General features: G+C 39.6%; 1 protein-coding gene across 1 annotated transcript; it reads left to right on the top strand.

Moving 5' to 3' along the window:
• Positions 1–5,872: 5,872 nt before the first annotated feature.
• Positions 5,873–10,512, top strand: nr4a2a (nuclear receptor subfamily 4, group A, member 2a). Its single transcript, XM_027005743.2, has 8 exons — positions 5,873–6,029; positions 6,568–6,671; positions 6,910–7,784; positions 8,206–8,335; positions 8,513–8,679; positions 9,053–9,255; positions 9,402–9,580; positions 9,682–10,512. Exons 3-8 carry the CDS (start codon positions 6,912–6,914, stop codon positions 9,936–9,938), a joined length of 1,809 nt encoding a protein of 602 aa, XP_026861544.1. The 5' UTR covers positions 5,873–6,029; positions 6,568–6,671; positions 6,910–6,911; the 3' UTR covers positions 9,939–10,512.
• The last annotated feature ends 5,539 nt before the right edge of the window (positions 10,513–16,051 follow it).

The following is a 16,051-nucleotide window of genomic DNA, read 5'->3' as shown; positions in this document are numbered from 1 at the left end:
ATATTGTAAATCAATATTGTAACTCAGCAAAAAAACAAACTAGTTGTTAAACAGTTTGGTTGGTCTTTTGTCATCATTAAATTTTCAAAAAGAAGACATATAGAAGTAATTTCACTAAGATAACCATTGAATGAATCAGTTGTTAGTTGATAATTATAATTAAGACTTAAGTAGTAATTCAGAAACAAACCAACAATTGTATTTATGAAACTAGCTCAATCACATAATTGGTGATCTACAAAGTTCTGAGACACACACAGACACACACAGCCATAAACAAACAAACACAGTCACATATGCACACACACACACACACACACACACACACACACACACACACACACACACACACACACACACACACACACACACACACATAAATGGTAGCTGCTTCTCCGTGCATGGTAGACTGTCAAGGAAAAGAATCTTTACTACTTCATCACCAGCACATGTATCAACTGTACCCACCCACCCACCCACACACACACACACACACACACACACACACACACACACACACACACACACACACACAGAAAACATAAACAAACACACTCATAAGAAAACACTCACACACAAACAAATACACAAACCAGTCATCCATTTCACTGTCACATGACTTCAGGGGACAGTGCACATTAATAAATTCATTTCATTATTATGCATGTCTTCATATTTGGTATGATGGATTTAAGAAAACACAAATCATGCATTTTCTATAGTGGACAAACAAAAATGTGTGACAGCACAAAGAAATAAGAGATGATCAATCACATGCTAATTTATTTACTTCCCCCACTCCAAACTAGTGTCCGGTATGATGAATCACGAATATGCACAAAACATGCATATGTGGTTATGGTGAACAAAATGCGGTCTGGGGACTGCAGACATAATGAAGCAGACAGCTTAGCATTCACTGTGTGTAAAGCAATTCACAATATGTACATATATGTGTTAAGAAAAGTACAAAAGAAAATAAGAAAAAAAGCACACAGTTCAAAGTCATATAATATAATGATAAGCCTACACAATTATATTAAATTGTAATTCTATCTAGTACTGTGTGTAGACCATAATTGTTCTTGTGAATGGGTAAGGATAGAACAACATAGTTTGTGTGTACATGTTTTTAGTCAGTCTGAATGAGTTTCCAAATATATATATATATATATATAACATTTTATATATAAGAATTTGTTCTTTTCTCATTTTGTTTTTCAGCACAGCACAATTTAACAGTTGATCATGGCATTGAGAGTCACACGCAGCTTCCAAATTACACAAGTAGAGAAAGCGTGAGAAAGAGAGAGTGAGAGAGAAAGAAAGAGGTGGAGTTAGAGTTTTGGGGGGCAGAGCAAAAAAATCAAACTGCTTGAATATATTGCCCAAAGACATGAATATGCGAGAGCTCAAGATATGCTGGTGGAGTCATCGCTAACGTTTCTGCCAATTACAAGGCATACCATGTCACTGATTAATGAATATTCAATGCTGACTGATGTACAGGCTCAGAGCAGCACAGAGGCTCTGTCCCCATTTTACTGTCTCATCAAGACACAGGAGTGGATACCTTCATCATTCCACTGAAGAGCTGTCCAGCCATAAGACAAGCCACTTCATAGGGTTTAATAGTTAAATATGTGTTATATGAAGGTGTGTTAAAGTGATGGAGTACTCCCCTGATCCAGAGAGCAAGCATTAAAGCATATTAAGTAGACATTTAGTCTTGTAAAGAAGGAACCTTAAATTAGAAAGAAGACATAGAGGCAGTGCCTAGAGAAAGAATGAGGCTTGAGACTGCATGGAAATGACAGGGAGTGCTGGGTTTCCTACTGATGAATCTCCAAGAGATTATATCATGCAATCAACAAAATGTGACCTTTTGGGGATGTGAATAAAAGTGGAGAAATTTCGTCATTCTTAAATCAAACTCAATCACATCAAATATGAAGAGAGGTTTCTAGTTTGTGGCCAATTAGGAGAAGTTAAGATTAAAAAAAAATCTGAATTGCACCAATGGTAAAAATCAAGAATACCAGTTGAAATACTGGAATAAGGTGTGCACTATTATCGAGAAGGAATGTCCATATGTGCACCTAGTATCTTTTCTAACTGAAACCTTATGGCCCTAACAAATCGTAATAGAGCAGGAATGATCAATAGACAAGTCAGATGAGAAGCAGTATGGCTGTGCTGATCAGGCCAAGCATATCCCAGGATGCCCTCTAGCTCCTAAAATGGCAAAACCTGAACTTCCAGCATTTTCTGGTCTCTTGCATGAAGTCGGCAGTTATCTAATGTTTTGCCTCCTCTTATGTCTAAGAAAATAAAGATATCACCTTTCAATAATTCAGCATGTAGTAGACTATTAATCATTCTCGGCCATTTAGTGGAATAACTGAATCTTTAATAGACCTATTATTCTTGAATATCTTACATCCAGTTTGTCAAAATAAGTTTTTGGTCTGCTTGAGTTGTAAAAGCTTCTAGACCCTGAAGGAAACTTATTTCTATAAATACGTTTAGCTGACAAGCTGTCAACTTTAAAGTAATGGTTAGACATTGATTTTAACATCGGCTACTTTAAAGTGCGGACGGTAGCGAGTACAGCAGAAATAACTAAACCGCCTTCGATATGCGACTTGGTTTGGACTAATACTGCTGCTAAAATCATTTGGAAATGTGCACGAACTGCGCTTGAGAAGTTCAGATAAACGCTACAGATTCTTGAGTTCGTGTTAATGGTGATATTATGCACGACTGAGCAGCGTCATCATTCATAATACAAAATCCAGTTGTTCCCGCCTCTAAACCGTCATCTGCATTGTTTCTACGTCACCGAGGCCGGGTGGATAGACTTAAGTCCCTCCGTCGCCCGAATACTTCACTCAGAAATAGCCTGTCACGTTCCTGAAGGAAAATATTGTTTTACTTATGTCTTTAAATGGACTAGCGTAAATTAACAATTCTCTAGAAACATTACATACATAAATTGTCAAGCGCGGAGTTGCTTCTGTTCCTCAGGCTTTCTTTGACGACCCGTCAAATCCTTGAACTAAATGACAGTTAACAGTACAACAAGAACTAATTAAAGTACTGGCGATCTACAATTGAAGACCAAAGCTTATAACAGAAAAAAAGAAGTTGTATAGCCCTCTGTGGATTTACACTCAGACAACGGAGGGGGAATGTATAGTCTTATTAATATTTTCCGTGACCTAGGCCAAAAAGACGCTGTTAAGTAATCATTAGAAAAAGCTGCAGGCACACAGCTGCAGGTACACAGCTGACACAGCTGCAGGCACAGAGCTGCAGGCACACAGCTGCAGGTACACAGCTGCAGGTACGTACACAGCTGCAGGTACACAGCTGCAGGTAAACAGCTGCAGGCACACAGCTGCAGGTACACAGCTGCAGGCACACAGCTGCAGGTACACAGCTGCAGGTACACAGCTGCAGGTACGTACACAGCTGCAGGTACACAGCTGCAGGTACGTATACAGCTGCAGGTACACACCTGCAGGCACACAGCTGCAGGTACGTACACAGCTGCAGTTACACAGCTGCAGGCACACAGCTGCAGGCACACAGCGGCGTAGCAGTCACACGCTTACCGAGCCTATTTCGTCAACGTACGTGGCACGTGGCGCTGTCCATGGTTCTGGATCTTTTAATGGGTGGGTGCTGAAAGAACAGCTCGTGTTCGATTACTTTCCTTAAGTTTCCGCATTTGTTTGTAAGTGAACAGAATGATAGAAACAAGGAAGCCAACTCTGAAATTAAGCATAGCATTTATGACAACCACTTGGTAGGCCTGCTCATTATTCCTTTTGAGACGTCTTTCACTTTGTGTGAAATAAGTCACAAGAATACTGAAATTGGCATTACTTTTCAGCGATGTTCCTTTATAAGTATACTCAACGAATCCCACCCCCCACCCACCCACACACACACACACACACTCTCTCTCTCTCTCTCTCTCTCTCTCTCTCACACACACACACACACACACACACACACACACTCTTTCTCTTACACACACACACACACACACACACACACACACACACACACACACACACACACACTAATTAACTCATTAATGATTAACTCACTGGCCCCACCCCTCACTTAAACATGCCATAATTAGGAAATAACTTTTGTCCAATTTGATTGTTCTTCATTTGCTCCTTCCCCTCCCCAATGGATGGTGATTAAATTATGCATATAAATAAGGCACTTAGTAATAAATGAGCCAATGGGCAATTATTATTTAATTGTATGCAATTTCTCCTAATTAAAAAGGTAAATGAAATCAGAGTATATTGATACAGTATTTGTGTATAAAACAACTAATACATGAAATTCTACCAGGTGATTTTGCCTTTCACTGACCTGTAGAAACAATGACAATACTAAAAATTTGATTGGGCAACACGTGATCCTAATGTGTCCAGTATTATCCATATATTATTTTAAGGTAAATTATGTTAAATTAGTTATTATCACGTTAAGCACGTTATTGCACTTCTGTGTAAACGCTACGCAGCGTGGTACGACAGAACAATTTTTATTGGCCAGTGGGTGGTGAACAATGCTGACCTCTAGAGGGGAGTGCAACACCCCCTCGAAAAGCGTCAAAGCTGCAAGATATAACAATTAGTTTCATACTGGACACGTGCCCGTAAATATTCACCGATGGAAAAACCTCAGAGACAGTATTCGGTGGCCAAAACAAACCCAATAATTGCAATGTGCAGAAACAAAACTATAGGGGTCCTTTTTCATGCAATATTATAGCATCGGGTCAGTACGGGCGATAATCGAAAAAAAGACAGAATACTATTTTCACCTTCTAAACATATTTCTTTCTCCTCAGAAATATCTCACAGGCTGTGCATATGTTCCTGCTCCTATTGACTACCAAGACCAGAACAATATTTTAGTTCGGGCCCCTTGCAATGCCTGCGTCAAAGGTACTGATTTTTGCGTCAGACTCATATTTGTCGACTCCTATCGCGATTCCCTTTCCTTCGTCTAAATTACTGCAGCCATGACAACTGTCTCCGGCGTTAATGAGCCCTCCCCCAACTGCTTACGACTTGGCCAGCTGCGAAAATCACTGTAATCGTATATAAAGAGGCGAACACCCACTAGAGGCTCTATTTACGGAATAACAGTGAAGTAAACGGGATTTGTTAAAAGGTTGGGGCAGCTGAATGTACATGAATGTCCTGTAGGGATGGCCTGCCCTTTGTTTGATGGTACTGGGTTCTGTGCTGGACACTGTCGATGGCGAGGCCTAAAAATCTTTCCAAAGCGTTTTCATTTTTTATTTTTAGTTTTTAAATGTTCAGCATTAGCCTAATTGCAAATTAGGGATTTTTTTAATTCGTAAAATGTATTTCAAATTTGAAATTACACTTGAAAACATACTGGGACACTCCAATACCACTCCGAGCATTAGTATACATTAGTAGTTTTTTACTAGTGTAAAAAGGTTTATATGGGCTACCGATGAATTCAGTTTAGAATTGAGTTTAAAAATACATCCATGAAACAACATCTCGTGATTGAAAAATGAATATTAATTTCCTTAGTTTTTTACACAGTCAAGTCGCCATGCGTATTACATGCATCATAGGGACCTAATGAATTGGGAATTGGAAAACACATTATAAAATCACAATGCAATAAGTCTCAGGTGTATTTCCTATCTGTCAACGGTCACTCGCATCGCTTCCCAAACGGATTGGTGCTTGTCACTGACGACGCAGATGACGCTCTAATTCCAGACACGTGGGTCGTGGTTAGGGGGGCTCACATAAACAAAGACACATTGGTACAGCGCGCTAGTCTATACCAGTGTTGCGCTCAGAGCGGTGCAGACGCTACCAGCCCTCTCGTCGCTAAAGCACCGTGTCTGGTTTAGCCTACTGGAGATTTTGACTCACGTTTTACATAAGAACGTCTTTTTCTGCCGCAAGTGTATGGATACAATACAACTTTTCTGATGGTGATTTAAGGTATGTAGTCGCTGTTTTCTTTTATATAATTGCCCGATTATACTAGATGCCTCTGCTATATCAGGATGTATGGCCACGCGAAATATTGTTGAAGTGTTTGTAAAAATCGATTTTGAACTGTAAGTGGAAATATGTATGGAGCCGACTGGTAATAGTGGTATTAGATGTTTCGTAGTGCGAATAGCAAATCACACAGTATAACGCAACACCTACTTTAGTAATTTCTTCTCCAGATTTACAACAAACATTTTACAATTTAAAGGCGAATGGAATATAGAGGGCTGGGTGCATAAAACTATACCGTTCTCTTCGTCCACAAGTTGATGCACCTCATCTTACACCTAAAAAAAGAGGGTTGCAAGAAATGCGCTTCAGGATGAAATGTAGATGAAAAGTAGGCTGGATGTGGGATTAGGGTTTTAGTTAGTTTTCTTAATTTTGTCACTTGGTGACATTGGTTAGTCTTAACAATCTGCAAAGGGAACAACAGAAGAGCATTGGTATTGCACACTCAAGTCAGGGCTATCTATTTTACTAGGGGGAGATTCCGGCGCCGAACCGCTTTTTCGAACCCTGCTTAAATCTTCAGCTGACAGCATCATCCATTTTGAGTGGCAACGAGGAAGAGTCACACGGCTGAAGGTACTAGACCAAAAATCTAGTCAGAAAATACTTTTGCTAAGAAATGCAGTTGCGAGACGTAAATAGTTCACTTTGTTGCAACGGTAGGGTCTTGAAGGATGACTGATAAAAAATGTTCCTCTCAAATGTTAGATTATTTCGCATGACAACATTATAACAAGAAAAGTGACCATCATATGCTTTAAAAAAAAAAAAAAAAAGATTTATTTAGATATTCTTTTGCCCTGTTCGATTCCAGCCATGCCCTGCGTTCAGGCTCAGTATGGTTCATCGCCGCAAGGAGCCAGTCCTGCTTCCCAAAGCTACAGCTACCACACCAGCGGAGAGTACAGCTGTGACTTCCTAACGCCCGAGTTTGTAAAGTTTAGCATGGACTTGACTAACACCGAAATAACCGCCGCCACGACTTCGCTGCCCAGTTTCAGTACATTTATGGACAACTACAACACCAGTTACGACGTTAAGCCTCCCTGTCTCTACCAAGTGCCCCACTCCGGTGAACAGTCCTCTATCAAAGTTGAGGACGTCCCGATGCACAGTTACCATCAGCAGAGTCATCTGGGCCCACAGTCAGAGGAGATGATGGCTCACTCTGGGCCCATGTACTTCAAGCCCTCCTCTCCTCACGCTCCGAGCACCCCTAACTTCCAGGTTCAGCCCAACCACATGTGGGAAGACCCAGGCTCTCTTCACAGTTTCCATCCGAACTACGTGGCCGCTACCTCTCACATGATAGAGCAGCGCAAGAACCCAGTGTCCAGGCTGTCGTTATTCTCCTTTAAACAGTCACCCCCTGGTACACCTGTTTCGAGCTGCCAAATGCGGTTCGATGGCCCTCTGCACGTGTCTATGAGCCACGACAGCCCCGGAGCTCACCGGGCACTGGACAGCCAGAGTTTCGCAGTTCCCAGTGCTATACGGAAACAGGCGGGCATAGCGTTTCCTCATTCACTTCAGCTAGGCCACGGTCACCAACTCCTCGACAGTCAGATTCCGTCGCCCCCGTCCAGAGGCTCTCCGTCCAATGAGGGTATGTGCGCTGTGTGTGGAGACAATGCAGCGTGCCAACATTACGGAGTTCGAACCTGCGAAGGATGCAAAGGATTTTTCAAGGTTAGCTGAAATGTCTGCGCCATCTAGACACAAATTTATGGGTAAATAAAAATAGTCGTAATCAATCATTTCTTTTGCTTTGTGACTTGTTCAGTATAGGTTCTTCCATGACACGACAACCTATAGGCGTATTTTTTTAACCTTTATTCTTCCATTTTAAAGAGGGATTTTTAAAGAGCTCATTAATTTTTATCCTTCTTTTCACTACTGAATCATTATATAAATTGATGGAATTAACATTAGGTATGGTTGCTGAAAATGCTGTCTTCGTCCGTGATTGTATATGCAAGCAGGAACTTTGGATAAGCAGTGTCGGTGATGACCATTTCGGAAAACATTCAATCAGACCGTTTTGTAAGCGATACATTTTATGCAGGAGTTTTGTTTTATATGATCTAAAATCGTTTTCGTTTTAATTCAGCGCACTGTGCAGAAGAATGCAAAATACGTGTGTCTGGCGAACAAAAACTGTCCTGTTGATAAGCGCCGCAGAAACAGGTGCCAATACTGTCGCTTCCAAAAGTGCCTTGTTGTCGGGATGGTTAAAGAAGGTAAATGTTAATCTAATTTTTTATACTAAGGTCTACTGTAAATTTCGCTTGAGGTCTTAAGTGTAAAGAAGTAATGCACTCGCACATAAGATTATAAACATCTGATTTACACTTGCTTTATATTATCCATTTTATTTTTTACCAACTCTATTTCTATTTTTTTTTTTTTTTGTCTAGTTGTTCGGACTGCCAGTCTAAAGGGTCGAAGAGGCCGTTTACCCTCCAAACCTAAAAGCCCACAGGAGCCAGCGCCCCCCCCCTCCTCGCCGGTCAGCCTCCTCAGCGCACTGGTCAGAGCACATGTGGACTCCAACCCCAATATGTCTGGCCTGGATTACTCTAGAGTGAGTAGAACTCATTGCTCTTTTCTCGCTGAAACAACAAAACCGTGTTTTTGACAACACGTGAAGGAGCGGGGGGGCGCTTTGGGTTCACCGTTAAATTCAGAACTGTCGCTTGTCAGGGTATGAATGAATTCCTTGCACATTTCTTACGTGACCAATATGAGGAGTTAAATGTCGGGATGTGCTTCATTATTAACTTTAAATATTTTAAAAGGCAGCATATTTTACTCTCTAAATTGCTTTTGAAACGGAGAACTCAATAAAATACAGACACGAGTTAAATCGAATTCCCCCTCCTAGAAATGGGCTTTGCAATTTCACGGGTTATATATTTTAGAGGACCTCATTAAGTCGTGTTTAAATTAAATTCCAGTTCCACGCCAACCCAGACTACCAGCTGACTGGAGACGACACGCAGCATATCCAACAATTCTACGACCTCCTGACGGGCTCCATGGAGATCATCCGGGGCTGGGCTGAAAAGATCCCCAGCTTTGCGGACCTCCCCAAGCAGGACCAGGACCTCCTGTTTGAATCAGCTTTCCTGGAGCTTTTTGTTCTGCGTCTAGCGTACAGGTATGCCCCTGGAGATCAGCGCACATGATGAGGTCTCTTCAAGCTTCACCGCTTTAGGATTTTATTGGCTTGGCGATAATTGGGAGCCTCTTGAATCCTCGTTTAATGCACACGGTAATTAATGGGTAGTTTGTTATTAATTACAGGTCCAACCCAATGGAAGGCAAACTCATCTTCTGCAATGGGGTGGTTTTGCACAGGCTGCAGTGCGTACGCGGCTTTGGCGAGTGGATTGATGCGATTGTGGAGTTTTCCTCCAATCTTCAGAGTATGAACATAGACATATCTGCGTTCTCCTGCATCGCTGCCCTTGCTATGGTAACAGGTGCGAGACGGTGTCGATGTTATTATGCCAAATAAGGTGCAGGTAATTATTTATTCCTAATTTGCGCTGTTTAACGTATTCTGCCACCGCTTTTATTGCAGAGAGACATGGTCTTAAGGAACCGAAGAAAGTGGAGGAACTCCAAAACAAGATAGTAAACTGTCTTAAAGACCAAGTCACGTTTAATGGCGCCGGCCTGAATCGTCCGAACTACTTGTCAAAACTTTTGGGAAAGCTCCCGGAACTTCGCACACTGTGCACGCAAGGTCTCCAGCGCATCTTTTATTTAAAACTTGAAGACTTGGTTCCTCCACCTGCAATAATTGACAAACTTTTTCTTGACACTCTACCATTTTAAAGCGACAGAGACTATTTCACACGACCTCAAAGAACTTCCATAGACTCTTTTAGAGTCAGCGTGCTCCTGAAATTTGTTTATATTTTCACGAAAAACATCAAGCGCCGGCAAGTGGCATTTTGCAATCCATGTTCGGATTCATAAAAACCAAACCAAACGTGAGGAAGGGACAAAGATAGTCTTCAACAAGTGATGCATTTCCTTTTAATTTAACCCTCTAAATATTACAAGAAAACAACGACCCGTCAACGGTTCTAGTTTGCTTAATTTTGCTCGGACAGCTCTTAAAGTGAAAACATCTCAAGTTTTATTGCTCATTATTGACCCCAAAAAGCTAAAGCATTGGAAACCACACAGTAAATGTATTATAATCCATTTATATATACATATACGATAGATTTATGTGACGCGTCACACAGCGCGAATTTATAAGTGTATAAAGAGAACAACTCGTTTTCTTTCTTTTATAACTTGTGCCTGTGTATTTCTGTCAGGATCAAAGAGGACTCAATTGAAAAAGGCAACGCATGTTGTAGAGGACTATAGGCACTTGCTATCGAGGTGATGTCGATATTATACATTATTATTCCGGACACTATGTAGTCTGCTAGATTTTATAAAAATTCGTAGTACTGGGACAACTTTTATGTATGGCACATGTGGAGAAAAAAGTATTTAATCTGTATAGGTAAAAAGGGACCCATAGTGTTTGTAAAACTGTCACATTCCTTGTTTGTATGTGTTGTATGTATTGTTGCTGTTTAATATAAACGTTTCTATATTTATTATTTTCTTGCCAAAAGCTACGTAAGAGCATGGTGCAGTGTGGATGATTTCACAAGCATTCACCGTTCATGCTGCGCACGTTGTCCTTGTTTTATGTCTAAGAGACGTCAGAAGCGGTTATGATTTCGTTTGCCATCTTAAATGAAAACATCCGTCTTATATATATTCATATAGGTGTGTGCGGAGTATCACTGCCCTTTTTTATGGTGTAACTTGAGTATTCCAGTGAGTTCGGTACCGAATCCGAAAGAACTCAATGAGAGAAATATTTAATGTTTACAAATAAAACTTTTAAACAATTTTCTTGCGGAAGAGTTTCTCTTAATCAGCTTTCGAACAAAAAATAGTGAACACGTCAGGCATTAATACAATCGATGTACGTAGATCATCTAAAATCTTTCTTTTATACAAGGAGTAAAGTGACATTAACCTTAAACAAATCTTATCAAAAGATAACTAAATTTCAAGTGGACATTTAACGTCAGATTGTAATTTTGGATCCGTGTATCAAAAATATCCGAGTATAATCTGTAATGAATGCAGTTTGTGACTTTTAGACGTTCAAAACTAAAACCAGACTATTATACACAACCAAAGAAATTGATTTACGTAGATTCAATGACTCTAACCTGTTCTTCGAGGTACGACGAAAGTAAAATACAAAATTAAAAGTAATTTTATATAGAGAAAATTATAAAATAGAATGAAGCTTTTAAGGATGTTTATTACATTCGTGGATGTATAAATGCGCAAAGTATTTCTGGCCGGAGTGTACATTTTAAATAGCTACTTCAAAAGCCATATTTCATATATAATTTTATCTTAATTAAACTAATATATTACTACGCTTATCCAACAAAATTAAATATCACAGATAAAATGAAGGCGAAAGCCAAGCATCATACTCAATATAAATCACGTGCTCGTGCATCAAAATGTATAAGTTCAGTAGTTTCCATCACTATTTTGTAACTAAATGACGGGAAAAAAAGTTTTATCCGTTTCCCTAATACTAGCACTGACAAATCATATCTACTCGATGCTAACATTTTCAATTGTTAATATAAAATATAACGATTACCAGGAACGCCACTTGGCATCGTTACGATATGAAAGATGTAAGATACATAAAAAATAATTAGAGCAAAAAAAGAAAAATATTAAAATCAAAACATGAATTTCTTTAGTGATCTCATTTGTATGAGTACTGGGAATAAACGTTGGAAGACTTTTCTCATTATTTTTGCATTTTTGCAGTTATTTAGTTCCACACTATCCACCGAATAATAATCCTTCGCCATTGTGTGACTCATCCAAATAAATAAATAAATAAACAGTTTAATAAAGTGAATGAACACAAATTTATATATGCATCCTGAAAATGTTAGGATGTTTTGTTTTTATATTACTAATTGGAACAAATAAATCGACTGGCATCGAATACACTGCAACTTCAGCAAAAATCCTCAGTTTTAAACTTTTCTATTTACGTTCTGGGAAACTGCAAACAACCTTTTTCACCTTTTTCATCTGCCGATAAGTTAACCTACACTGTAGCTACTTGCTTAGAACTGAACCTCATCTAAACTTGTCTGCTACAAAGATTTACTTTGCATTTTAATAATAACTAAATTATTTCTTGTAGACATAATTTTAAAGCGATTCTTGATCCAAATGTCAAAGATGTCATATTTTCGTTTCAAACGCCTCGCAATTCCCCAAAGACCTCTGCTCCGGGTCCGGTGTTCAGGGGAATAGAACGGAATCTATTAAGTTTTAATGCTTTGAACACAAATATTTCTTCCCGAATATGACACATTTATTTTGACGCCAGAGTCTTTTAACCTAGTCAAGCAATGTACTGGACAAGATGCGTGCTTTTAATAATGTGAACAACGCGTTATTTGTCATTTAAGGGGCGTTGTACACATATTTGTGCAAGGAAAGGGTGCCTGGTGTGTTGACTAAGCTTCAGAGGGTTTAAAACCTTTAGAAACTTTTCCAATTTGCTTTCTGTTCCTACCCTAACACGCTTTGTATTGCGATTACTGTCATATATCCGTATATCCCCGTATTTCCCGTAACACAAAGACACGTACGGTAACAACGCTCAAGGCGATTCCAAAGCAAAACCAAAGTGACTAGTAGCAGCGTTAGTCGATACGCCCTGAATTGAGCAGGCTCGTGTTCTCGGTTACGCGCTGTAAAAGGCTTTTTTTCTCACTCGCGTGCACTATGATTGACACCTGCCGTAGGATTCTGATCACGTGCCACACCACCTACCCAAAACCATTTGCAAACGCAAAGGTGATGTTTCTAGTCAAACTGGTTTCACGTGTTTTTTTGTTTGGTTTTTTTTTTGTTTATTTTTTGTTTGGTTTTTTGGGATTAGGCTATCTATATGTTTTTCTTCGCAGAGAGATGCCAATTACTTAGCCAAAATATTATGGCTACATAGACTAATTAACTGCACAGATGTTACAAATGCATAAATATTCATGACTAATCATCTATTTATACTGTGAAATACTCTGCGGTAGCTTTTCTGAATAAGTTTTACACTCAAATTTATAATTTTGTAAACGAGCAACTTTGACTGAGTAGCCCATGCATAAGATATTTTATATCTAAATCTTTATAAACTGAACAGAAATGGGACTGAAACATCAAATGTCTGACTGAAAAGAGTGCAATTAATTTAATGGGTGTGTAGTCATTGTTTATGTCATTTTCTATAATGTCAGACGGTCAGCGCATAAAATTTAAAGGCAGCTTTCATCTACAATGTTATCCGTTCTGCTATTTACTTGTTCGGTCAGGCTAATCTTCCGTATTCATGCCAAAGAGTGGAGCATTCGTCGACATCTATAACAAACGTTGCAGAAAACAATGAATACAGCTGCATTCTTTAAACCTATTAATGAGAACATCATAATTAAGATAATTTATATTTAGGTCTTCACTTACTGACAACCTGATGTAGACATCACTACTGAATCTCTGAATTATAAGGCTATAAAATGATGTGTCTTTTCATGTGAGGATTATTGACCATCGATTAATTTATCACACGTCTGACACGAAGAAACTGACAGGCAGATTTCTAGATATAAGCGGCGTCTGTGAAGTTTTAGAGATTTCAATTGAAGTCCTGTGTTTCGTGCACCTCGAGTAGAATTTTCATTTATCAAGCAGACGCGCGGAGCACGAGTGACTGCACCGTGTAAGTGTGTTTAAACTCGGGCCAGCCTTCTGCTGTCGCTCCCGCTCGCGTCAGACTGTCCCGGAGGACATCTGAAGTCTGCAACTGCTCCACAGTCATACAATATCTCACTCCGCTCATCAGCCGTGGCGTAGCTGCTCAGGTTCTCACAAGGCAAAGAATTGTCTGAATAATTAGATCTTCGGCGCAAAAAGACTAATTCCAAGTCAAATTAAGATTACTCTCAAAAGCGGTTTGCTGACATTTAGCAGATCTGTTCGAGAGGGATGTTTTGCAGTGTCACTAGTTCGTTCCGTGTTGACTGAAGTAATCGTTTTGGTTGGTGAAAGCCTAATCTCCACACAATGAAAAAAAAAAAAAAGATGGGACGCATGTAGACGTGTGAGACAGAAAGGCGTGCTCGAATTACACGTGTTAAGGGATTTTCAGTCAGGTCTCATACACGTCAACCGACCCCGTCGCCGCGCACTGCACATCAGAAAGCTGTTTAAAACAATGAGATGGAGCTGACACAGAGCCTTTTGAAATTTACTTCATACATTCTGACAGGTTATTCAGTGAAATAAAGAAATATAATGCGCGTTCATACGCTCTTCCTTTGCGGGTTCATGGAAGCGCGCACTCCCCGTCCGCTGCGCGCTGCGGCTGATAATGCAAAGAACAAGGTGACACCGGACACGGAAATTACACCCCCAGCCCCTGCACAGTGCTAAATCAGATCCCTCGTGCACTTTCTCTTAAGTGCGTGCACAGGTAGCCAGAGCTGCAAAATTACAATGCCTTAGACCACTTTAAGAGCCAGAAGAGGCCGAGGGGGCTAACTTCAGTACTAAGAGGCGCGCATGTGAAAGGCCTAAACCACTGTCATTAAACGGCACGTCGTGTTCCCCGCAAGACACGGCGATGCCTTGCGAGCTCACCGTGACCCCTGAGTGATGAGGTCATGCCAGAGTGACATGCAGTACTGGTTAAAGTAACCCAATTCGGAGGGAAATGTACAGTTGTAGACCCCAGAAGAGTTCAGCACTGTCCCATTCGTCTCAGTACTTATCTAATACAAAGGGCTCTATCACAAAGTACTTATCAAAAACATTTTTAATAAAACATTTTGTTATGAGGCTAAAACAGGGCTTTATTGGTTTGACTGGCTTTAACTGGCTTACACAAAACTAATTACAGGATAGTCTTTAACAAGGATGGGTACATCTTGCCAGCAGTTAGTCTATGCCAAAGTAATCATTTTATGGCAAATTGTCTAGTGATACTCTTTGCTTTTATCTTGCATCTTTTTAATTCCAAAGGTAATTTGTAAAAATCAATCTGAGAGATCTATTGTCAGTAGATCAATTATAATGTTTTTTCTCCATACATAAATTTGAACACTCAAGCGATAAAATCAAAGAAAGGGGTTGCAAGTAATATTTCATTCAGAATAGATTGATAATTTATTTTCATATTTATTTTATCACCTAAATATGAAAAGTCCTATGAAGTAATAATTGCTTTGAAGTTTTTGGCTGTTTACCCAGTGAAGCCCTCAGAGACATGATACGTTTGACCTTTGACATCTGTGAAAACTTGGATGTAAAGCCTCTGATTTTGTTGCAAGTTGAGAGATTATTCACAAGGCCTTGCACATTTATAGTCTATAATGGAAACATTGGCCTATATACACCTTTGGAGACAGAGGTCTACAGCACAGCTGACTCTAGTGTTCTCTCTGTCTTTAATACAAACATTTGAATTAGAGTGGATGTAGTCATTAGTAGTGGAATTTAATATGGCAAATTAGGAAAATAAATAAAATCAGCAATGCACTGTTGATCCTCAGATTGATACCACTGTCAAAGTCCAAATACCCAATCAAAAATGAATAAAACAACATGCTGACTAACCCTATACCTGGCTATAGATATGTATACTTTATGTACTTTTTAGTGCTTCTAGTATAATTGTTGTTCAGAATCCCACTATTGTGACATTAAAAAATCTTATAGTTGCTTGAATTGCAACATCCTGCATATGTAATGATCTGATTCTGCTTTTACTGTGTCCTGCACACTCTTGCTTACCTAGACATAGAGAAGTGAAGGACTTATTCTCT

Source organism: Electrophorus electricus, chromosome 2 (assembly GCF_013358815.1).
Source record: "Electrophorus electricus isolate fEleEle1 chromosome 2, fEleEle1.pri, whole genome shotgun sequence".
Classification (NCBI taxonomy): domain Eukaryota; kingdom Metazoa; phylum Chordata; class Actinopteri; order Gymnotiformes; family Gymnotidae; genus Electrophorus; species Electrophorus electricus.
This window is presented reverse-complemented; position numbering and strand designations above follow the sequence as displayed.